Consider the following 26506-nt stretch of genomic DNA (forward strand, 5'->3'; position numbering starts at 1 on the left):
TCATCTGATCTTCAGAAACGTTGCAGAGCTATTCAAATTAAAATGCTGAGCTTTTTGACATGGTGTTGGTACACAGTCAATGTCTCATGTGTTGACTTTCGATAGAGTTACTCTTAGTTTCCAAAATGATGGTTGTGATCTGCTGAAGACCACACTTGCTTTGACAATTCTTACGTGTGTCTCATCATTAATGTAGGCAGCTTGAGAGAATGCGCTGCCAAATTCATTGCACCTATCGACTTCTGACAGGTTTTGTTCATGGACTGAAATGGGCTTAAGATAGGGCACAGGCTGATGGCTAATTCAGACTTTTCTCTTGCTGATCGTAAGGCTGTAGTTGTTGCAATTATTGGAGAACAAGTCCATGTACATAGTGCATATCCATCTGTGAGCCAAAAGCTTGTGTACAGTTATTGGCAGTAGACAAGCAGGAGGCTGGAAAAACACAATGGGCACCATCAGGAGGTGGAGAAGTCAATGTTTCAGGTATAACCTGTCTTCAGGAATGGGGGTGGAGGTAGGGAGAGCTGCATTTCAGTGGGTGGGGTGGAAGGGTTATGGGTTGGGAGAGGGGCAGAATGGTAAGGTAGTGATAGGTAAATACAGGTGGTGGGTACGACTTGGTTGGTCGATGGGCGGAATGAATCCAGTTTGTAGCTGCAAAGAAGAGTCGGTTGGACGTTGTGAGGCAGCAGTTGTAACCACTGAGCCACCCCTTGAATTGCTGCAAGTAATCTCATTTGCCGTCGATGAGCATCTGAAATTTAACCATGCATGATTTGTAATTTTCTTACCATTACTTCAAAGAAGTATTCATTCATGGAGGGCTTTCCTGCAATTTGCTTCAGTTGGCTCTCTGCTGATGCTATAAAGCGAGAAATGATCAATCCTGTTCTACTTTAATAACCATTCCCTATTGAATTTGCGGTACCAAGATTCATTAAAACTTTCTCAATCAGTGTCAATCACCAGAGAACAGAGCTTCGACATTACCAATTCCTCCACTTTCTTAACTTGGTGCTATGTTTGTTGATTAACCCATATTATTTGTTTTCTTTTACAGTGACACGGTGTTTAGTTTTTCAAGCATTATTGACATAAACCAATGAAAAAGAAATTTGCTGACTTGTCTCATCTTGTCTGGAAATTTCATCTAAGCTATTCATCTGAGCAATTTTCTGATCTTTCTCCAAGGTTTGATCACTTAATGCTTTACATACGGCAGTTTCCCCAGAGTATAGGAATAAGTTACAGTTTAAGATTTGCTTCATCATAAGTAGAAAATCTGTATAACCAGTAAACAGTGGGACGTTGCAAGAGATCTTTCAAGAAATGCACTTTGGTCAGATCACACTATACCTTCTGAGCTCATTCTGTCTGACTTGGCCACTCTCCCAAGTATTGGCACGCAGTGAACTTCATTGGGAGCTGTGATCAACAAAACATGAGCAAATGATGCATTCAGTAAAATGAACCAGCAACAATATGAGGAAAATCTTTTATTATGCAACAAGTGCTTAGGATTCCGAATGTTTAGCTGAAGGACACAGATTCAAAAATCCTCAAAACAGTATTGGATAAATAATTGAAGGAGTAAGGAATATGGGGGAACTTGTGTATTGAAAGAGCGATAGACAGATTGACCCTTTTCTGTGCAGTACTATTCTATAATGTTAGCGTGTTTTTAAATAGACAGAAGATAGTGGAGAATGAACTTATATTTTCCAGTCTACGTTACCAGTGAGTGGAACATTCTTAGTGGTAACCAGAATGCAAAGTACTGGGCTAATGGTAAGATTCTTGATAGTGTAGATGAGCAGAGAGATCTCGGTGTCCAGGTACACAGATCCTTGAAAGTTGCCACCCAGGATGATAGGGTTGTTAAGAAGGCATACAGTGTTTTAGCTTTTATTAATAGAGGGATCGAGTTCCGGAACCATGAAGTTATGCTACAGCTGTACAAAACTCTAGTGCAGCTGCACTTAGAGTATTGTGTACAGTTCTGGTCACTGCATTATAAGGATGTAGAAGCTTTGGAAAGGGTGCAGAGGAGATTGTGCAGAGGGTGAGTCCAGAAGTAGATGGCATAGACTTAGGGTGAGAGGGGCAAGATATAAAAAAGACCTAAGGAGTAATTTTTTCACGCAAAGGATGGTGCGTGTATGGAATGAGCTACCGGGGAAGTGGTGGAGGCTGGTACAATTATGACATTTAAAAGGCATCTGGAGGAGCATATGAATAGGAAGGTGTTAGATGGATATAGGCCAAGTGCTAGCAAATGGGACTGGATTAATTTAGGATATCTGGTCAGCATGAAGAAGGGCCTGTGCCCGAAACGTCGAATCTCCTGTTCCCTGGATGCTGCCTGACCTGCTGTGCTGTTCCAGCAATAAAGTTTCAACTGCAGAGGAGATTTACTAGGATGTTGCCTGGTATGGAGGGAAGGTCTTATGAGGAAAGGCTGAGGGACTTGAGGCTGTTTTCATTAGAGAGAAGAAGGTTGAGAGGTGACTTAATAGAGACATATAAGATAATCAGAGGGTTAGATAGGATGGACAGGGAGAACCTTTTTCCAAGAATGATGACGGCGAGCACGAGGGGGCATAAATTGAGGGGTGACAGATATAGGACAGATGTCAGAAGTAGTTTCTTTACTCAGAGAGTAGTAAGGGGATGGAATGTTTTGCTTGGAACGGTAGTAGATTCGCCAACTTTAAGTACATTTAAGTCGTCATTGGACAAGCATATGGATGTACATGGAATAGTGTAGGTTAGATAGGCTTCAGATTGGTATGACAGGTTGGCGCAACATCGAGGGCCGAAGGGCCTGTACTGCGCTGTAATGTTCTATGTTCTTACAGCAGAGATTTTTTGCAAAATTGATTCTTATCACATTTGTATTCACAGCTCTTCTTCTCATTCTATTGTGTTTTTAAAAGAAAAGAACATCTTGCCACTTGTTGTTGACAGATATTTATGGGAATTACTGAAAATGGCAATTATGCAAACCATATAATATATTAGAAAAGGTGGATGGTTGTCACATGACTCAGCATTGCCCTCATCACACAAGCTATAGTCAGTTCTGCGAATTGGCTTTAATACGATTGAAGAATTTGTACCATTATTTATCGTGTGAACTTTCCTTACCTGTATTGGCCATAATGCGATTCTGACCCCATTAGTTTAAATGACACCGCTATTGTACAAATTTCTTATTGTGAAGTCAAATGAGGATAGAACTATCGCGTTATATCAGAACTGACTGTACCTACACAGCAATGTGTCACAAAACATTAAGATGGCAAACTTCTGTTATGCCACCCTCTCACAATTTATAATGGGCAACTTTTATTCGCCCTTTGCAGTCAGTTCTGCTACAATGTGTGTTTCTTCAATGCGAATTGGCTTTAAAGCGATTGTAGAACTTAAACCTTTATTTGTAGAATGCAAACTTTCCTTGCTTGTATTGGCTGTACTGCGATTCTGGCCCCATTAGTTTAAATGGCACGGCTGATGTGCGATATTCTTAACATGCGACTGCACAAGAACTGAGCTATTGCATTAATCAGAACCAACTGTATTTAGGGATGAAACTAAATGGTGATTTGGTGTGGGCTGAGGGGTAGTCTTGCTTTTTAATGTATTTTTTTCCTGCCAATTTGTGCCATATGTCTTCGTAATATTCCTTATTGAAATTCAACACTCCGAAACTTTGTGCTTCACAGTGTTAGTGCTCAATTAGTTTACCCAATCTAGATGCAGATTAAAGTCATTCTTGACAACTGTATTACCATGATATCTCATCATCTGATAACATGCCCTATACTTCAGCGACGCTTTGGTGTCCTAATAATCATTTAATATTTGCTGGCCGTTACTGTTTCTTAGTTTCACTGAAACTGACTCAACACATTAGAGTCATAGAGATGTACAGTACAGAAATAGACCCTTCGGTCTAACTCATCCATGCTGACCAGATATCCTAAATTAATCCAGTCCCATTTGCTAGCACTTGGCCTATATCCATCTAACACCTTCCTATTCATATGCTCCTCCAGATGCCTTTTAAATGTCATAATTGTACCAGCCTCCACCACTTCCCCGGTAGCTCATTCCATACACGCACCATCCTTTGCGTGAAAAAATTACTCCTTAGGTCTTTTTTATATCTTGCCCCTCTCACCCTAAGTCTATGCCATCTACTTCTGGACTCACCCAGCCCAGGGAAAATACCTTGTCTATTTACCCTATCCATGCCCTTCATGATTGTATAAACCTCTATAAGGTCACCCCTGAGCCTCTGACACTCCAGGGAAAACAGCCCCAGCCTATTCAACCTCTCCCTGTAGCTCAAACTCTCCAACCCTGGCAACATTCTTGTAAATCTTTTCTGAACCCTTTCAAGTTTCATTAAATCCTTCCTATAGGAGGGAGGCCAGACTTGCACACAATATTCCAGAAGTGGCCTAATCAATGTCCTGTACAGCCACAACATGATTTCCCAACTCCTATACTCCTATCCCTAAATACAGTTGGTTTTTGTTTCTCCTTCCTAAAAATCAAATTCAGTTCCCTGTCCTAGCCTTCATACAACTATGTAAAAGTTGATCTTTCCCTTGGGAAACATCTGCCATCTATTTTGTTACATTTTACTAATCTTTGTACCCTTTTCCACTTGCCAGGAATTGTGCTATTTTTGTTTTAAGTTTTTCTTTAGTTGACCATGGCTTTCTTTTTTTTTGACAAACAGATGTCTTGTCTGAGGAATATGTTAGTCTGTGAGGCTAATACAACCAAAGCAGAAGCAGACTGTATTTTTGTACAATATTAGATACTTTTGCCACTGATCCTCTGTTTTTTTACAGATTAAAATATTTGTTCTGACTGTGTCTTTGTCTCAGTATTATCTAGAATCATAGTAGCTGTAATAATGTTTCACTCTTTCAAATGTTACTTTGAAGTCAGTCATTCATGATTATCATGGGATGAATGTTCATGTATATTTAGATTAGTATCAGATCTGGTGTATTGCCAGATCTGATGTAACCTGCCGTTTTGTTGATCCCATATATGGATGCAGAAAAATAGAAGCAGTGAAGAAATTGGTGACCTTTCCTAATCTACTTCTCCCAACCTGTCTAATTTAAAATTCCCCATTACAGTAAACTTTTGTGCCTTTGCTACCTGCTTAATGTTATCATATCACAGCTGTCAGCAGGGGCTTTATGCACAACTCCTACTTACCGTGTTGAATCTGTTCTGTTTCTAAGTTCTACCCTAAAACTCTCCACTGTCTGTGTACGTCCTGTAATATTTTTCCTTCACAGAAGTGATTTCACCTATAGACCACATCATTTTCCCCGTAGACCTTATAACCTAGTTTATTGACTGTCTTGCAGTTATCTTTGCAATGACTGAAACATTACACCAACCAAATTGAATCTGTGGCTTTAATTCATTCCGTTAATTTGGTACACATTGCACATTTGATCAACTAACGTTTATTTGGCCATGCAATCTAAACAATGAATTCTGACAAAGCATCACTGGACTGAAACGTTAACTCTATTTTCTCTCTTCAGATGCTGCCAGACCTGCTGGGTTTCTCCAGGCCTTTCTGTTCTTGTTATACTGTGTTCTATCTTTGTGCTGTAATGTTTCATTCACAAGTTTCTTCTTTCTTGCCCCATCTTAATCACTTCACATCTTTTAGTTTTACCCTTATCTGTGTATAGCACAATTTCTGACTGCTGTTCTTGAGTCCTTCCTGGTCTGATGCTTGGTGTAACATCATATAAAGCATTTGCTTGCACAGCTATCAATGCAATCTATGAAAGTATCACAGTCACGACAACAATTATTACTTGTTGCAAATTTTGTTATTTCTAATTCAACTTCTCCATTCTTGTTAATTGACTAATGCACACATCAGCCAATTTCTGTTTGGGAGAAATCAATTTTCTTAAGCATTTGTACAGTCACCCTCTGCAATAGAGACACTAGCTTCCAGAAACATAGTTGTTTGTAGATATTTAAGTTTGCATACATTAAACTAAACAGGTTGTTCTTAAAATAATATTATAGTGTATAAGTAACAAGGGTTCCAACTGTAGCCATAATTCAGATAAACTTTAATAGAAAAGCATGGGATTCATTCATGTGTTGTAAAAACTAATTTTTCTGATTTTACTCTCATTGAGTCCTGCTGGAAGCAATCAATACAACATTTAAATGCAGCATTATAATAATCGAGTAATAAACAGAACCCCAGTCAGCTGTGTCAGGAGTGTTTGCTTCCAAAGATGAGAATGGTTGGGTCAGTTCTCAGGACAATATAGACAGCTTTCTTGTTGCTGATCAGTAATAGTTAAATACAAACAATGGAAAGGAAAACATTATTGTCCCAATTTGAACCTTTATACTGATAAAGATAGGCAGGGTAAGTGTTCAACATTTGGAAGGCATCTATTTAAAGATGGTTTCTGTCGGGCTACTTTATCTATAGGGTCTTGTGGCACAGTGGTAGTGTCCTTATGCTTGAGCTAAGAGCCTGATTTCAGGTCCCACCTTGTCCAGAGGTGTTTAATAACATCTCTGACCAGGTTTAATAGGGCTCATGTGGTATAGTGTAATATCTCTACCTCTGAGCTAGGAGGCCAGGATTCAAGTCCCACCTGATCAAGCAATCTGTCATAACCTCTCCAAACAGGTTGTGTAGAAATAAATGTTTTCATACTGTGCACCTGCCTCTTTTGAATTTGTTAGTCTTGGAAATTATCAGAAATAATTGCCACAGGCAGACAAGGCTAAGTAGGTAAAAATTGGTAATGCACCATGTCAGTTAGACTGCAGCAACTATTTTAACTTGATGTCATATAAATCAAGTAGTGTGCTACAACATCAGAGAAACACTTGGTACTGATCCCTTCCATCTCCCATCACACTATTTTTCTTGGGTGTCCATTCCTTCAGGTGCTGGTCTCATGCTGTGACATTCTTACCCACTGGCCACGTAATTATATACACTGAGTTTGGGTGTGAGTCCAGTCTGCAAGTTAGTCGGGAGGACTAGGGGTTAAAATGAATGTTTCTAAATAGCTAAAATTGGTGTTTTAGTTTTAGCTTTCTGCAGTTGTTGGGGACTTGAAGCTAGATGTGGAAGCTGTTATTCCTCTTTCCGTTATAGCTAAAAGATGGAGTTCTCTTCCTGCTGCGTGCATTGCATGAGAGACTATCTATTTTATTAAATTTGCCTTTACCATGAGTGTGCTTAAATGATGTTACTCTATGGAACAATTATTTAGTAGTAGTTAATATACAGGTTGTTCTTTTATAATGCACATTTCATCAACGTGAATTCACTGTACCACAATTGATGAATTGGGGACACTTTTTCTAAAGCATGAACTTTTAAACGTGTGTTGGCTGTAATGTGATTACATCGTGATTACATGCTATATCTAAAGTGTGATATTTCTATAATGTGGAGTTGCACAAGAACGCAACCATCACGTTATAGAAGAACTGACTGTATGTATTATTTTGTTAACCATTTTGATTGAGTTACAATTAAGCCAATTCTTTTCTTTTTGGTTTGTCTGTATTTTACCTATGGTGTAAAAATAAAGTTTTTTTTGCTTAAAGTCGAGACGTTTGACCAATCGACTTGCATCTGGAATGCAACACCTTACACTTAACTTTAAACTAAGAAAGAATTAGGGTCTAGGCTATCTTCTTAATATATTTTGAGGGGGGGTTAGTCTGGTCCATAACAGCAGCAAGTTTACGTGATTTTAATTTAAAGTATGTGCTGGATGGGAGGGGAGCAGTAAACCTGGGGGAAGTGAGAGAGTTTGAGCATATTGAACTATGGTAGCAAGGTGGAGATATGGATGGTTATAGACAAGGAACATTAACTCTCCATGTCCCCAGATCTGCCTGACGTACTGAGTGCCCCCAGCATTTTTGTTTTTATTTGGTGAGAGGAAAAACTGTTTTGCCCTTACTGCTCTTTCAATCGCTACCCTGGGGTGCTTCTGCTGCTGGTCCAAACTCTGTCAACCTCATCTGTCAAGGGCAGTTGGAGCTTCTTCCTTGGGCTGCCTCTGTGGGTGCTGCCGAATGATACCTTGCTCTTTGACATGGCTCCCTGCACCAGGATCTCTGGGGATGTGTCAAAGAACCTGAGACAGCCTCTGATTCAGCAAGTGCAGAACTGGCTCAAAGGTAGAAGATGGTGGAGGATTGCTTTTCATATGGGAGGCATGTGACCAGTGGAGTGCCACAAGGATCGGTGCTGGGTCCACAGCTTTTTGTCATTTATATAAATGATTTGGATATGAACATAGGCGGTATAGTTAATAAGTTTGCAGATGACACCAAAATTGGAAGGGTAGTGGACAGTGAAGAAAGTTGCCTTAGAGTACAACAGGATCTTGATCAGATGGGCCAATGGGCCGAGGAGTAGCAGATGGAGTTTAATTTAGATAAATGTGAGGTATTGTATTTTGGGAAAGCAAATCAGAGCAGGACTTGTACACTTAATGGTAAGGTCCTGGGTAATGTTGCTGACCAAAGAGACCTTGGAGTACAGGTTCATAGTTCCTTGAAAATAGAGTTGCAGGTAGATAGGATAGTGAAGAAAGTGTTTAGTAGGATTTCCTTTATTGCTCAGAGCATTGAGTATAGGAGTTGGGAGATCATGTTGCAGCTGTACAGGACATTGGTTAGGTAAATTTTGGAATATTACATGCAATTCTGGTCTTCCTATCAGAAGGATGTTGTGAAACTTGAAAGGGTTCAGAAAAGATTTACAAGAATGTTGGAGGGTTTGAGATATAGGGAGAGGCGGAATAGGCTGGGACTGTTTTCCCTGGAGTGTCAGAGGTCAGGGGTGACCTTATAGAGGTTTATAAAATCATGAAGGGTATGGATAGGGTAAATAGATAAGGTCTTTTCCCTGGGTTGGGGAAGTCCAGAACTAGAGGGCATAGGTTTAAAGTTTGAGGGGAAACATTTACAAGGGACCTAAGGGGCAACTTTTTCACGCAGAGGGCGGTGCGTGTATGGAATGAGCTGCTAGAGGAAGTGGTGGAGGCTGGTACAATTACAACATTTAAAAAAACATCTGGATGGTTATAAGAATAGGAAGGCTTTTACAGGGATATGGGCCAAGTGCTGGCAAATGGGACTAGATTAATTTAGGGTATCTGGTCAGCATGGACAAGTGGGACCAAAGGGTCTCTTTCCATGCTGTACATCTCTATGCCTATGACTAAGTGCAGTTGTGGGCTCAATCTGGAAAGGCACTCTATCTTCAGGAAATGTAACCTTACTTTAAGAGGTACAGTCAAATAGGCTGCAGAAGACTCCAGTCAATAAATGCCTGTGCACAGTGGGCAAGCTGCCACTTTCCTGAGTTTGGGTGGCCAGCCTGCCAATTCTATTGAAATATTGGTGATTGGGAGCCTTTTGTTTACACCAATTCCCTCCGCCATTCCACCACTCCCCTCCACAATCTGATCCATACTCTGAGTTAAAATCGGAGCTGCTGAAACCTGCTCTGTTTAAGGCTTAAGAAAGGTGAGATAGATTAAACTCTGTGGTGTTGATATTGGTTTGTTTCCCATGGCAGTAAAATAAATACTTCTATGAATAGGCTGATGTTTTCACCACAATGACTGAGATCAGCAAGCCAGAATCTGACTTTCTAACATGGATCATGGAAGCAAGGGAACCACATAAAGCTGTTGGAATCAAGCCAAAGATCCAACTGGGACTTTGCCATACTTGAAGCATCTTGTGAAGCTGTTGGCTTCAATCTGATGTTTTCTGAAGATTGAAAGTGCAGCATTCAACAAGAAAAGCAACAACTTGTTTTTATATAGCATTTTCAAGATAATTAATTGTCCCAAGACACTTCCGAAGAAAGTTAGAAAGTAAATATTTTATTTTGAGCCAAATGACCAAAAGTTTGAACGATGATGTAAGTTCCCGAAAAAGTCTTAAAAGTGAAAGAAGTGGGAGAGAGATGGAAAAGTTTAGGGTTGGAATTACAGAGCTACTTTAGCATCTTGGCATTGAAGGCGCAGCACCAAATAATGAAGTAATTAAAATTGGTGACTATCAAGAGACCAGCATTACAGGAGCATAGACACCTTGGATGGATGTGGATCTAGAGGAGGTCAGAGATTAGCAAAAGTGTGGTCATAGAAGGATTTGAAAATAGGATGAGAACATGCTTCTTCACCAGGAAAGAAGATAGACACATGAAAGCAGACTTGGTATATGTCAGGATCTGTGGAATCTTGCATCTCCTCAGGTCAAATGTTACCTCACTTTGTTTCTTCAGGTTTTTGTCAAGAATTGAGCAAAGAATGCAATGAGGTCATGAGCTGAATGGAAATCAGAACCACGTGGAACTCAAGCCTATGTGGAAGTCAAACTAAACATTAGTGAGTCAGGCAAAAGCAACATACTGTGGACACCAGAAATCTGAAACCAAAGCAGAAAGTGCTGGAGAAACTCAATAGATCTGGTAGCAACCATGGTGTGAGAAAAACATATAATGTTTCAAGTCAATTATGACTGTTCATCAGGATTGCTTAGGGTATTGCTGTGTATGTGATATTTCATAACACTGCCAACAACACCTTCCATCGCATTGCTGATGATTGAGTCAACTGATGGGATGGTAATTGGCTGGATTAGACTTGGCCTGGTTTCTGTGGATGATAAATGACAGGAAAACTTTCCACATGATTAGGTACTTGACTGTGTTGTAGCTGTACTATAACAATTCAGCTTGATGTATGTCTATTCCTGAAGTACAAATCCTCAATACTATAGTCTAAAGCTCACTGATCCTGGCTTTGTTCTTTTTTAAGGTTGAACACAATGGAGGTAACTGCACCTACCACAGAAACCCCGATCCCTGCTTCATACCTCAGGATAAGGAGAATATTTTTCACACAATCTTTGCTTTCTTCACTAAATCTGGTAGAAAAGTATTGGTAAGTGAAGCTTTTCAAAGTTTAATAATAATATGTAACATGGGTTCTCATTTGAGGTAATGGAATAGGATACAGAAAATTTAGTTTGTCCATCAGATAGAATAATAAAAAGGATGAACCACAAAGTTAGTAGTAAGTTAGTAAAAAAAATGAACGTGAATTTTTGCATAAAGTGTCACTCAAATGGCTGCATTGCATCATGCACTAATTATGACAGAGGATAAGATATGCCTGGGGTATTAAAAAGAAACAACAGCTTGATTTTCTTTTCCTCTGTCCCCTACAACTTTTCTTGTTCTCACTGACTATATCTGAATTTGATGTGGCAAGTAATGTTAGAAGTTCAGTTATTGCCTCACTGGTGATCTGCTCCCTGAAAGGACCCTGCATGTAGAAAAGAAAGCCTTGTGTCCTAGTGGCAATGTTCCTGTTCCTGACCCAAAAACTCTACATTCATATCCAATTCAGGATCTGAAAATCAAGTTAAATGCATTTATAATGTTACCAAACAAGTTGAAGATAGATTTCTACGTGCTTCTAACAAATGCCAATGACAAGCAGTGAAAGTGGGGAAGATCCCTGTCCAGTCATATGCTAGAAAGAAATTGGAGCTTTTACTATCATTATCTCCAGCTCCAGGCCACAGCATGCATAGAAAATGTCTGTGTTGCCATTGCAACTTAGACTGCCTCAACTCCACGTTGATAGATGGTTCTCACTTGATCCACTGTACTCCTGTTTGGTGTGACTCCATACTGATAGATGAGTCTCATTTGATAGCAATGGCTGAGTCTCGATTGTCTGATCTGTATCCCTATTCAGAGACACTGGAAACCAAGACTAACAATTCAGGCATTCGTTAGTTTGTCTTGCATGTAAAGAATTCTTATCTTCATGAGGATAGTACAGGGTTGCCAACTGCTCTTCAGAGTGAATAACAATGAGAGGGAGGAGATAAAAAAATCTCTGTGTTGACTTTGAGCTGTGCCTCTGTAATCTTAGCAACAAGTTGATCCACAAGCCACCAATATGATGCACCCCAACATTGGTTGGCAAATTGTGAAGTGTTCATATTAACTAAGAATAGTGTCTTTATAATGTCTGCCTCACAAATACAAACATGTTCAACAATTTGCATTCTTGCCATGAATAGAGTGTACAGAGTCAGGAAGATTCCAGGCTCTGGGAACCTGACGTTTAAAAGTGCCTGCCCAATCATCAGATTTAGATCCAGGAAGGCTGGGTGACCCTAGAATAATAGAACTCCTACCATGCAGATTGAGGCTAATTGGCCTGTTGGGACTGCACCAATGCTCTGAAGAGCATCCCATCCAGACCATGCCCTGCCCGTCTCCATAACCTCAGCCAATCCACCTAATCTGCTCGTCCCTGGACACCATGGGGCAATTTAACATGGCCAATCCATCCAACCTGCACATCTTTCGGACTGTGGGTGGAAACCAGATTATCCAGCAGAAATCCATGCAGACACAGGGAGAATGTGCACACTCAACAGAAACAGCCGCCTGAGGTTAGAATGAAACCCCGAGCCTCTGGTGCTATAGGAGAGCAGTTCTAACCACTATGCCAATCTGCCTCTTACAGAAGTAATGAATAGCTCTAGCATTGTGTCAAAGTTGTAAAAAGGAAGAGTAAAGCACAGAACACTCATGCAATGCTTATGCTCCTGACACATACCTCATGCCACATCATGAAACTTGATTTCACATTATTCCCTACAACTACCTTATAATTCCTTATATCTTCCATGCAAACCTATGTTTCTCTACCCACCTCTCCCATGGCCCTTTAAAACCCCTATGGTGATTCATGACCCATTACCACCACCTTTGGTAATTAGACCTTCATGCCAATTCACCCTGTATCCACCACAGACAGACCTCAGCATGTATACAGCGATGAAATAAAGTTTAAAAGTCTATTGTAGACTTTTCTATATTAAAACAAAGCATTTCCTACGTAAGAAAAATGATTACTTTTACAATTCTCAACCAAATAAATCCTTATAAATATCATTCAAGTACAAGTCCCTTATAACAACAAGCAATTTAGAATTCATAGTCCCACTTCAAAGAATCTATAATCACTTGCTGTGTTCAATCAAACAGTGAAAGAGCAGGCATCCTACTATAATAATGGAAGGTTATGAAATCAGTCATGCAGAACAAACCCATTAAGGCAATTTCTCTGGCTGATGTCAACAGACTGAGTGAAATAATAAGGAATGATTTTTGAAACACTCCCTTTTTTCCCAAATACATAAGGGACATTAAGGCCTAAAGGACTTCCTTTGGTAGGTTCTGTTGACAGTTCCTCAAAACAGTTTTTTCCAGGCCTTTTGCTAGGTCCTCTTGACAATTGCTTTGATACTGAGTTACTTTTGGTAGGTTAATTGATTAGTTTCAATACGCTTGACAATTAATTAATATATACACTTTTTTGTGCACATTCACATAATAACAATTTCAAAGGCACCTTATCCTTCCTCACACCCAAATATGGCCTACATACTCCCGCCAAAGATATCCCAAGGCCATATCTCTCCAAAGACATACTCTGGCTATTGGAAGAAATGCTCAAAGTACAAAACCACTTCTCGGGTTTGCACACTGCTACGCTACAGCCATCCAACTCGATTGGAGACAGATTCTGATATAAATGACCAACTGCCTTTAGGAAATACATGAATGAAAGGTCCCCTACCCCAAGAAATTGAGAAGAGTCATGCTCCACCATTTTTGACATGATGGGGAGGTTCACCATCACAGTGAAAATCCAGGCGTTAGTATCCCATCAACCAAAACTCTGCTACTCAATGGAGAGCCTATCATTTGTTAAAATAATACAAATCTGATTCTCTGCTTAATGTTATTATCAGACAAGCCAGAACTTAGATAGGAACCTTGTTTGATAGACTATGATTTTATCTGGCTTACTTTTAATGAAGTGTTCTCTCTCTAATCAAGCCATGCAGCAGATTTTTGCTTTAATAATGAAATGGGAAGTTTAATACAAAAGAAATGATGAAAAAAATAGAATAGTTGAAAATAATAATGCAAATTCAAAGATTTTAAACTGGCAGTAAAATTATTATCCCATTAGCCTGAAAACAACTTTATAAATTGAAAAAAACCCAGCTTTAATACAGTACCAAAGATACTGTTCCTGGTACGGTTTCCAAAGACACAACTCAGATACTACTTAGACCAGAATCCCTGTATCTAACACCTTGGTAGGTTTGAGTCATCTGTGACTTGTGAGGTGAGTGTTACTGCATTTGATATCAAGGCCTCATTGACCAAGTGTGGCATTAAGGGGCCTGAAGAAGGGCCTGTGCCCGAAACGTCGAATCTCCTGTTCCCTGGATGCTGCCTGACCTGCTGTGTTGTTCCAGCAATAAAGTTTCAACATTAAGGGGCTCTAGCAAAAGTGGAATTAATGATGATCAAAGGGAACAGTCTCCGCTGGTTGGAGCCATACTGAGCGCAAAGGTAGATGCTTATGGTTGTTTGAGGTTAGGAATTCTGTTGGGTTGAGTCCTAGATACAACCATCTTCAGCTGTGCTTTAATCAATGACCTCTCCACGCCACCATTAAAAGGTCAGAAGGAGGACTGCACAATGTTCAGCTTCATTCACAACTCATCAGATGCTGAAGTAGTTCATGTCCAGATGGAGCCAGACCTGGACAATATCTAGGCTTGGGCTGACAATTCATAAGGAACATTGTGCCACCCAAGTGCGAGGCACTGACCACCATTAATAAGAGAGAATCTAACCATCACCCATTGACATTCAATGGCATTACCATCACTGAAGTCCCCTACTATGAACTTTCTGGTTACCATTGACCAAAACTGACATGGACTAATCATATTATATTAAATTGCAAGGAAAGTTGTCAATTGCTTATATATGTATACACTAATTCATAAAATATGACTATATTATCAGAAATAAAGCAGTCTATTGCATTCATAAGGTCCACTACAACTTAGTTACATATCTCATTCTTGTGATTTGTGTTGGAGGGTGATTTTGTCTTTTGTGAAAGCAAGTGGCTTATCAATGTTTTCATCCAAGATATTATCACCTTATTCCTGTCATTTTGTGTAAAGTAATACAAAAAGGAGAGTTCACTGCTTCTAAAGGAAAATTAGTAAATGCATTCATGAGACCCTGTTGTAATGATGTCATTGATCCATAAAGAACAACAGAGCATTCAGACCATTATTCTTGTGCTCGCTTTCTGAAAGAGCAGCAATTTAATCTAGTTCTTTCCCACTGCTCTGAAACGTTTTCCGCTTAGTAGAAGTTCAATTTTCTCATGGTTGCATCTTCTTTCACCACGTTTTTAGGCAAGCATTTCAGAATATAACAAGTTTATGAATAAAGCGAGAATCTCCTTTCTCTACTGACTTTTTGGTACTGGAAATAAGTGCAGGGTCAGCCACAAGGCTGTTTGAACCTGCTCTGCTATTGCTGCTCTTTGCCTCCTATTCCATTCCGCATCACTCTTTTCAACCAAATGATGAGAAGCGATTCTTGCAAGTGAGTGAAAATAAGCCTATTTGTTCATAATAGCATCCTGTTATTAGTTAGTTTTGCTTCATTGACTTTTCCTTCTCTTCTTTTTCTCTCTCTCCCACCCACCAGATAGAAACTAGATAGCGACAATTCCTAACCTGAAAGTCAGAGCAGTTGTTTGGTGGCTCAAGCTTGCCCTTCAACCTCTCGACCTCCATCTTAGGATGTCACCAGTCAACAATATCTTCATGCATGCTGTATGAATACTAACTATTCACCAGGTTGTCCAAGTCCCTGTCGGCAAAGTTGAGTTCCACATTTCCTCTCTCCAGGGGAAATCGACAGAAACCATACCTGCCAGCACTTGACCAAGCACACTGTTAGGTTTCCAAGACATTGCCAGCACCAGGTATCTGATGGGATCCCAGCAGTGCTGAGTAGTTGAAGCTGTGGTGAGAGGGAGGACACAGTATGTCACTGGGGGCTAATGCATACTAAGTTTGGGAAGTCTATGTGAGAAATCCTGCTTGTGAAACTTGAAAGGGTTCAGAAAAGATTTACAAGGATGTTGCCAGGGTTGGAGGATTTGAGCTATAGGGAGAGGCTGAACAGGCTGGGGCTGTTTCCCTTGGAGCGTTGGAGTCTGAGGGGTGACCTTATAGAGGTTTACAAAATTATGAAGGGCATGGATAGGGTAAATAGGCAAAGTCTTTTCCCTGGAGTCGGGGAGTCCAGAACTACAGGGCATAGGTTTAGGGTGAGAGGGGAAAGATATAAACGAGACCTACAGGGCAACTTTTTCACACAGAGGGTAGTGGTATGTGTATGGAATGAGCTGCCAGAGGAAGTGGTGGAGGCTGGTACAATTTCAACATTTAAGAGGCATTTGGATGGGTATATGAATAGGAAGGGTTTGGAGGGATATGGGCCAGGTGCTGGCAGGTGGGACTAGATTAGGTTGGGATATCTGGTCAGCATGGACGGGTTGGACCGAAGGGTCTGTTTCCATGATGTACATCTCTATGACTCTAAGTAAAACCCTCCATGAGACTCGCCAAAATTGACACTTAGCTGATTTCCAGTAAAATTCATCCTTACTTATGTCAGCTTTAATGACGGCACATTTATAATCTCATGGAGAAAGAGAATTCTAAAGATCCACAGCTCTTTCAATGAAGAGATTTTTCCTCTTGTCAGTTCAAAGTGATGCAAAGTCTGGCCCAATGTTTTAGATTCCCCAACCAGCCGAACAACTTCTCAATGTTTATCCAGTCATACCTCTTAAGAATCTCTAATTCAATTACTCTTCTGAATTCCACAATACAGACACAATTTAATCAGCTTTTCATCATAGTACAACCTGCTCCTCTCAGGAAACAATTGAGCCAACCTACACTCATGCTAATGCCAAAATAAGTTACTGACCCTCCCTTCGGTGAACCAACTCTCCCTAATCCTCTTTCAGAATCCTTCAATTTTGAATACTTGTCAAATCATCCCTGAACCTTTTTCATCTAAGGAGAAAATTCTAGCTCTCCAGTCTCAAGATGCCTCATTCTTGTTGCCACTGTTATAAATCAAAAGTTTCTCCAAGATCTTGACATTCATTCCAAATTGTGGTGAGCAAAATTCGACACTTCTCCAACCAGTGATTTAGACCCATAGAACATAGAAGAATACAGCGCAGTACAGGCCCTTCGGCCCTCGATGTTGCGCCGATCCAAGCCCACCTAACCTACACTAGCCCACTATCCTCCATATGCCTATCCAATGCCCGCTTAAATGCCCATAATGAGGGAGAGTCCACCACTGCTACTGGCAGGGCATTCCATGAACTCACGACTCGCTGAGTAAAGAACCTACCCCTAACATCTGTCCTATACCTACCCCCCCTTAATTTAAAGCTATGCCCCCTTGTAATAGCTGACTCCATACGTGGAAAAAGATTCTCACTGTCGACCCTATCTAAACCCCTAATCATCTTATACACCTCTATCAAGTCACCCCTAAACCTTCTTTTCTCCAATAAAAACAACCCAAGTGCCTCAGCCTTTCCTCATACGATCTTTCTACCATACCAGGCAACATCCTGGTAAACCTCCTCTGCACCCGTTCCAGTGCCTCCACATCCTTCCTATAGTATGGCGACCAAAACTGCACACAATACTCCAGATGTGGCCGCACCAGAGTCTTATACAACTGCAACATGACCTCAGTACTCCGGAACTCAATTCCTCTACCAATAAAAGCCAGTACGCCATATGCCTTCTTCACCGCACTATTTACCTGGGTGGCAACTTTCAAAGATTTGTGTACATGGACACCAAGATCCCTCTGCTCCTCCACACTACCAAGTATCCGACCGTTAGCCCAGTACCCCATCTTTTTATTACCCTTACCAAAGTGAATCACCTCACAGTTAGCTACATTGAACTCCATTTGCCACCTTCCTGCTTAGTTCTGCAGCTTATCTATATCCCGCTGTAACCTGCCACATCCTTCCTCACTGTCTACAACTCCTCCGACTTTCGTATCATCCGCAAACTTACTCACCCAACCTTCTAACCCCTCCTCCAGGTCATTTATAAAAATGACAAACAACAATGGTCCCAAAACAGATCCTTGCGGAACACCGCTAGTGACGGCACTCCAAGATGAACCTTTGCCATCAACTACTACCCTCTGTCTTCTTCCAGCCAGCCAACTCCTAATCCAAACCTCCAACTCACCCTCAATGCCATACCTCCGTATTTTTTGCAGTAGTCTACCATGGGGAACCTTATCAAACGCCTTACTAAAATCCATATACACCACATCTACTGCTTTCCCCTCGTCCACCTCCTTAGTCACCTTCTCAAAGAATTCAATAAGGTTTGTGAGGCACGACCTGCCCTTCACAAAACAATGCTGACTGTACGACCTGCCCTTCACAAAACCATGCTGACTATAGAAGTTGAATACTATTAGATATATGATTTTGAGAACTGGTTCTGCCAGTGGGAAGTGATGCTTTCAAAAAGCACATCCTAAAAAATGTAGCTTGCAGTCTGCAATTCTGCAAATATCCATTTTATCACAAAATTATCTGTTTTGCATATGTTTTATGACTGTATCATCTGTTTCTGTGCTGTTGCTTAACTGGTGGGTATAATTTCTTAATTTGCTTAGTCTTCAGAAGGTTCAAGCCAAGTATTTATCTGTAAAATGTAAGGCAGATGTACAGAATCCAATTGCTGACATGCTTATCTGTATCTCATTTCATCTAATCCCTGAAGTTGCCAGACTTTGCTCCTAGCATGACTGATAGCATGGATTGGAGGATCAGGCATCCATGTTGGTGTCCATGGTTTGTAGTTCTTTCATTATTCTCACCACAGTTCGCTATGGATCACCATTCAAGAAAGTGAGAAAAAGTTCTTGCACCGTTTCTGGACAATGCTATGTTGGATAATTTGTTAAATCAGTTGTGTAATTAAAGAATGTTAAGTTTATTTTTGTTTGGCTTGCCAATTCTTTTAGGATTGCGATAGGCCTGGACGACCCTGTTCAATCATCAACTGTCAACTTACCTCCATAGCAAAGGAAGAAACGAGGAATATCTATGTACATTTACTACTCAATACTGAAATATTGAAAAGGGTGAGTACAAATCATTTCTTTTCTCCCCCCAGGTATACAGAATAAGACTCTGTCCTTTCAGAAACATGGCTTTTGAGGTATATAATGCTTTATTTTAAATTTTAACAAGTCAGCCAGCAGTCCTGAGTTGTATTGTGCTGGGGAGCACAGTACATTTTCATTTTGACACTCAACACTATTATTAAGCTCTCCTCATTTTGTAGCAACGTGAGTTTTGTGTTGAGAAAAGTTCCCTTTGGTCTGCCTAACAATGTGTCTAACCACCCCCCAACACTCCCCCATCACCTCTTCAGATATCTTCTGTAAATGTAACACTGCAACATTTCCATTTCCCATCCCGGGTTGTCCTTATCGCCTATTTGGAGTCAGGCTGTAACTTATTGCTTATTGGTTCTAAATTATGGACGAGTTAAAGGTAAAATGGTGCATCCACATGTCCGAACTATATCACTTTGGATTTTTATGACAATTTTCATCCCATCTGATGATGGTCTTGAAGCCCAAAATTATACTATTGCACAGAGCAATCCTATTCTCATCTAGAACTACTTTCCATCTCTCTGATTAATAAGGAACCAGCAAATAACGTTAAAATTCAGCAGCGGGGAATCTTCAAGGAATAGTAATCTAAGGCAAAGTTAATAGTCACATGGACAAGTGCAGATTAATTAAGGAAATAGCCACCACCTTCATGGAAAGTCATTTTTAACTAACTTGTTTGTGTTTTTCAAAGAGGGAAGAAAGAAGATTGATATGGCCAATGCTGCTGAAGTGATGCACATGAACTTGTGAGCAAAGTTATAGATCATGAAATAAAAGAGATAGTACCAACATGGATTTGAACTTAGCTGAGTGACACAACAGCAATGGCAAATGGATGTTTATGGTCTAGAGGAAGATTTGTGGTGTTGAGTGTCCCAGGTGTTAGTGTTAGGACCCTTACTTTTACTGACATATATATTAATGACCTAGACTTTGGTGTAGAGTGTGATATTTTAAATTTGCAGGTAACACAGACGTTGAAACCATTGTAAACTGTGAGGAAGATAGTGATGAACTTCAAAAGGCAATAGACAAGTTGGTGCAATAGATAGTCAGATGACCGATGAAGTTTAATGCAGAGAAATGTGAGGTGATTCATTTTGGTTGAAAGAATTTGAAGAGACAATAAAAATAAAGGGTACAAATCTAAGCAGAGACATTAGTGAATATGTGCACAAGTCTTTGAATGTGGGAGGGCAACAGAAGTTAGTTAATAAAGCTTACAGCTGAAAATGTGTTGCTGGAAAAGCGCAGCAGGTCAGGCAGCATCCAAGGAGCAGGAGAATCGACGTTTCGGGCATGAGCCCTTCTTCAGGAATCAAAAAACTGCTGCGCTTTTCCAGAAACACATTTTCAGCTCTGGTCTCCAGCATCTGCAGTCCTCACTTTCTCCTAATAAAGCTTACAGTATCCTTTGCATTATCATTAGGGGCATAAAATAAAAAGCATGGAGGTCACGTTGAACTTGTATACAACATTATTTTAGTTTGGCCTCTGCTAGAGTATTGGTGTCAGTTCTGGGTGTCACACTTTAAGAAGTGTCAGGAAAGAAGAGATTCATGACTATGGTTCCAAGGATGAAGAAGTTCACTTATGAAGGTAGATTGGTAAAAGAAAAGTAAGAGGAGATTTGGTGGAGGTATTAAAAATCATGAGGGGTCTGAATAGAGTTGGTAGGGCCCCACTTGTTGTTTCCTATTTATAGAGAATAACAGGGTTCAGATTTAAGTAATTAGTAAAAGAAGCAAAAATGACATGAGAAAAGAAAAATGTTCACACGGTTTGTTGAATGTGTGGAACACACTGCCTAAGTGAGATGGAGTCAAATTAAGTCCAAGAATTCAAAAACGGATTAGACTGTTAGCTACACACAGGAAGATTGTGTGAAATGTCAGGGAGAAGACCAGAGAATAGCTTCACCTGAATCACCAAAGTGGAGAGCTGGTGCATACATGAAGGATCGAGCAGCTTGTTTTTGTTTTATTAATTCTGTATGGACTTTATCCGCTTGCCGTAATCGTGTTACAGAGCAAACTCGTGATTTTTCTCTTGCTTGGGCTGCTAAAATATCTGTAACTTTCTGGTGACAACGTGCATCAATGATGAAGGTAGCAGTTGTTATTTTTGATTTCTTCACCATTTCCCCACAGGACAGTGCCTCAGTTATCCAATTCGTTACCAGAGCAAAAGGAATGGTAATGTCAGACTTGAGGATGGTGGAGGTAGCAGGAGGACTTTCTGAAGATGCAACTGTGAGTATTGCTTCATATATCAATGTTATTCAAATACAAATAAGACAAAAAGGAAATAAACATTTATGGACGTGCATTGAAGTAGTACTGAAGCTGAAAGGCTGGACATTTTTAATTGCTGAAATCAAGACATATTTCTAGACTTACTTTTTGGTAATGAACCTGGATAGGTGAAATGGTTATTGATAAGAGAACATTTTAGTATAGACCACAATTTAGTTAGGTTTAGGGTTATTGGTAAGAAAACATTTTAGTGTAGACCACAATTCAGTTAGGTTTAGGGTTATTGGTAAGAAAACATTTTAGTGTAGACCACAATTCAGTTAGGTTTAGGGTTATTGGTAAGAAAACATTTTAGTGTAGACCACAATTCAGTTAGGTTTAGGGTTATTGGTAATAAAACATTTTAGTGTAGACCACAATTCAGTTAGGTTTAGGGCTATTGGTAAGAAAACATTTTAGTATAGACCACAATGCAGTTAGGTTTAGGGTTATTGGTAAGAAAACATTTTAGTGTAGACCACAATTCAGTTAGGTTTAGGGTTATTGGTAAGAAAACATTTTAGTGTAGACCACAATTCAGTTAGGTTTAGGGTTATTGGTAAGAAAACATTTTAGTGTAGACCACAATTCAGTTAGGTTTAGGGTTATTGGTAAGAAACATTTTAGTGTAGACCACAATTCAGTTAGGTTTAGGGCTATTGGTAAAAAACATTTTAGTGTAGACCACAATTCAGTTAGGTTTAGAGTAGTTCTAAGAAAAAGGACAAAGACCAAGAGTGAAGGTTTTTAATTCAAGCAAATCCAATTTTAAGCAGCTGAAATGTGGTCAAGCAGAATTGGATTGGAAAAAGTTACTTGAAGGTAAATCAGTGTCAAAGAAGTGGAAGATAATCAGGGAGGAGCTAAATACAGATCACATATATTCCAATAAAGTAAAATGGGCAGGAATCCTAAATATTGAGTGCTTCCTCAACTATCAGCTTGCCCAAATGTGCATAGAGTAGGTTAAAGTTTAAAAAAAGCAGGTATCATAGGAAAGAACTGAGTCCTACAAAAAGCCCAAATAGTACAATTAAAAAAAAATACACCTTCTCAGTCGAAAATGAGCAGCAGGATAACCAAGGAAGCGCCAGGTCAGTTAGAGGCAATAATGGTAACCTGGGTATGGCAGCACAAGCATTGACCTGGTTCTTAGTGAATGCCATGTATCTGTTTTCACAAAGGAAGTGGGCAAAATAGACATTGCGGTTTAGGAGGAGGAATATGACATATTGAGTAGTTTAAATTTAGTGAGGGATGCAGTTTAAGTTGTTTAGCATCCTTGAGAGTGGATAATTCATTAGGCTCAGATGAAGTGTGGAGCCAAGTGTGTGGTGCTGGAAAAGCACAGCCAGTAAAGCAGTATCCGAGGAGCAGGAATATCGGCTTTTCGGGCAAAAGCCCTTCATTAGGAATTTCCTGCTCCTCAGATGCTGCCTGACAGGCTGTGCTTTTCCAGCACCACACTCTTGGCTCTAATCTCCAGCATCTGCAGTACTCATTTGCGCTCAGATGAAGTGTAGCCCAGGCTACTAAGTGAAGATGGTCAAAGGGTATAAAGAACTTATTACCATTAGCAGAGAAATAAATAACCAGGAGGCATTGGTATAAATTAATTATGAGAAGAAGTAGATGGGAATTGTATGAGGACTGACACTTTCCCTTTGATTGAAAGAGCAATGTGGCTATTTGAAACTCACTACCTGAAGGGATGGATAAGGCAGAAACATTTGTTGCATTTAAATAATGCTTGGATGTGCATTTGAGATGGAGCACCCCAAATGGCTCGAGAGCCAGAGCGTGAAGACAAAATTAAAATAGCTAGGTCTTTTTTTGGCTGGCCTAGCCGTGATGGGCTAAATGGTCTCCTTCTATGTCATTCATTCTTTCCATGTTTCTATGTGTTAGAAAATGGATACATAAGTTCCTAGCCTTGGACAGCAATCTCCATGGATTAATTTAAGAGTTCGGCCTCCTTTTACAAGCCTATTGATTCCAAAAGTGAAAGGGGACTCTAGGTTTGAAGCTGTTGTATCACTGACTTACAAGGACATCCGTGAGCTAATCTAATGATGAAACTTGGCAAACTTAGTATGGTCTGAGGTTTGATGTGGTCCCAAAAGAGAGTAAAATTCTACAAGGGAAGTACAACCTGCTTAAAATTGAATTGAATTTAACCTTCATAAAAAAAATGTCATGCATCATATTTGTGAACTCACCAGTGACATGATGTATTCCATACTTTTTGTCATAACTAATATAAAAATTCCTGAATATTATTCTGTGGATGTGAAGACATTACCTGAAATTAGACAATCTAATCCCCCTGAGTATATGGGACAGTATTGCTGAGAATTATAGTAATTGGCCAAACTTAAAGAGCACTCTCCAGCAAAAGACAAATAAATACAAGGAAAATGGAATGAAATAAACTCTACTTGTAAGTCTGAAATGCCATTGACATTGTCGAAAGTAATCAAGTGGATTGCATTGACAGTGCTGGAATCGAACCTCCAATCTCAACATTCTATTTGACCAGCCCATCCCCATCTCGATAACCTGTTTCAACCTTTTAATCCTATGACATATGTGCTATCCAACTCTGGGTTTTATATCCTCCAGTTGTTTTGCTTCACCATTGCTGGTTGTAACTTCAACCATTTAAACCTTGATTTCTGAAATTCTGTCCCTAAATCCCTTTGCCCTTCCAAATTTCTGCCTTTTTCTTCAATTTCTGCCTTTTTCTTCAGGTAGAAGCAAGCATATGAACACCTGCACTAATTTCATCTATGAATCAGTGTCAAATGTTTGTTTGATTAAACACTTCGGGATATTGTGTGGATTCAAGTGGATTCAAGTTTATTAGTCATTTATTATCTGCATTATGACAAGTAGAAGCATAAAAAAATCACCTATTAATATCAGTAGTAATTGTAAATAAACTTCACAACGTGAAATTTATGACAATTGCATGCAGTTAAATGATAAATACAGATTGTGTTGTTATTACAGGAGTTTGTGGCAACTTTCAGTTGGTACTTTGTTGCATGTTTATGTTGACTTACTGAGTTAGCAGGAACTTCATGGAAACAATTATTGGTAAAGTCTATTTTTATATTTGTTTGCACATAAACGTGAATTGACATCAAATTTAAATTTATTTTAAGTCATCACTTGTGAAAATACTCATGATTAAAAAGATGTCAAGTTTATCTAGCTCTTCCCATCCCCTTCTAGAAGTTGCTACATATTTGATATTCGAGTGCATTTCCCTTTTTTAAAAATTTTAAAGTTCAAATGCTGGAGGCGCAGAATGTCAAATCTGTTATAACTGGCAGTATTCTGGAGATTATGCGGGGGGGGAAGAGACAAGAGGGTGGGAATATACTTATGTTATGGGAACTGAGGGAACAATAGAAAAGGAGCCAGGTCCCCACCACAAAATAACATTAGCCACAGATATGTGCAAATATGAAAAATATTTGCTGGAGTTCCAAACCGCTCACATAGTATTAAAACTAACTCAGAACTGGCTCCAGATGCTTAAATGTCCTTTAGTTATCAGCTACAGACTTTTAAGCAAACCCTTTACTGCAATTGCTCAACATAAACAAAGACCTTGACAAGCATTTCACAAGAGTACTAGAGCAAATCCATAACTTGGCTTCACACTAAGAGCGAGCTCAGATCAAAAACAGAGCTACAGGAAGTGCTGTTGCATAGTTGGAGTGAGACATTGCAGAAGTGTCCCTTATGGCTTTATTAATGGAGGCATCAAATTCAAAAGCAAGCAAATTATGCTTCGCCTTTGTAAAATATTTGGTAAATTTCAGCTGGAGTATTGCATATCAGAGGATTATTGCACCAGCTTTCAGGAAGGATGTTGAAGCTTTGAAGAAAGAGCAGACAGCAATCCTAGAATGGTACCCGAGATGAGGAACTTCAGTTCTGTGGAGAAGCTAGGGTAATTCTTCGAGCAGAGGAAGTTCAGGGGAGGTTCAGCGGAGGTGTTCAAAGTTGTGAATGGTTTGGACAGAGTAAGCTATGAAAAACTGCCCTCACTGACAAATCAGTTAACAACCAAAGGTTGCAGATTTAAAGTGACTGGCAAAAGAACTAGTGGAAATTTGTAGAAATATTGAATGGAATGTAATCCACATGGTAGTGGTGGTGGTTGTTGGTGGAGCGGGGATCAGGGTTTGGTGTATTGGTCAGTGCCTTGCCACCTGGCTGAAAAATTGACTTTGGGGAATGTCCACTTTTAAAGTATGACCCCAACAGTAAAGTGGCCAGCAATGAGCTTTCCTCAAGATCCAGAACCACAGGAATTGAAATCCTACTGATCAAGAGCTGATGACCAGAGGCTTGGCAGCTCATTGTTGTTGTCAGCACCATCTGAGCAGTGCATCATTCAGGAACCCAGGACCAGCAAAGGGCCAAGCCCACAAGTCAGTGAGGGGCACATTAGGGTTGCTGGCTTGGGAGGTGCAGGGGCTTGTTGAAAGAATGGGTGACGGGTCGAGGGTAGCACTGAGCAGGCCCTGTTTCCAGATGCTAGGCCCCTTGATCAGGTTGACAAAAGGGCTACTCCTGAATCCCACAGGCAGACATGACAGTGTTTGCATTCTGGGCATCCAACATGGGGTCTGCCCTGCCTCAGCTGTGGGATGAGGCCAGGAGAAACTGAGGACTGCAGATGCTGGAGATCAGAGTCAGTAGTGTGATGCTGGAAAAGCACAGCAGGTCAGGCAGCATTAAGGAGCAGGAAAGTCGACATTTTGGCAAAAGTCCTCTTGTGTCTTTCCCACACCTCTACACAACCTCCAGAATACTGCCAGTTATAACAGATTTGACATTCTGCACCTCCTGCCTTTGAACTGACTTTTTATAAAGGAAACAGCATTCAAATATCAAATATGTGACAACTTCCAGAAGGGGACGGGAAGAACAAGATGAACTTGACATCTTT

The 26506-nt window shown here is 40.0% G+C and overlaps 1 protein-coding gene across 1 annotated transcript in view; it reads left to right on the top strand.

Moving 5' to 3' along the window:
* Positions 1–26506, top strand: part of itga9 (integrin, alpha 9) — a 389627-nt gene that overhangs the window by 325008 nt on the left and 38113 nt on the right. Inside the window, exons 24-26 of the mRNA XM_043688825.2 lie at positions 10890–11015; positions 19082–19201; positions 21394–21495. Coding sequence (XP_043544760.2) covers positions 10890–11015; positions 19082–19201; positions 21394–21495 — 348 coding nt within the window. The remainder of the gene's footprint in view (positions 1–10889; positions 11016–19081; positions 19202–21393; positions 21496–26506) is intronic.

The sequence above is a fragment of the Chiloscyllium plagiosum genome, unplaced genomic scaffold, assembly GCF_037043375.1.
Source record: "Chiloscyllium plagiosum isolate Xiang-an unplaced genomic scaffold, Cpla_swu_hap1 HiC_scaffold_4, whole genome shotgun sequence".
Taxonomy (NCBI): domain Eukaryota; kingdom Metazoa; phylum Chordata; class Chondrichthyes; order Orectolobiformes; family Hemiscylliidae; genus Chiloscyllium; species Chiloscyllium plagiosum.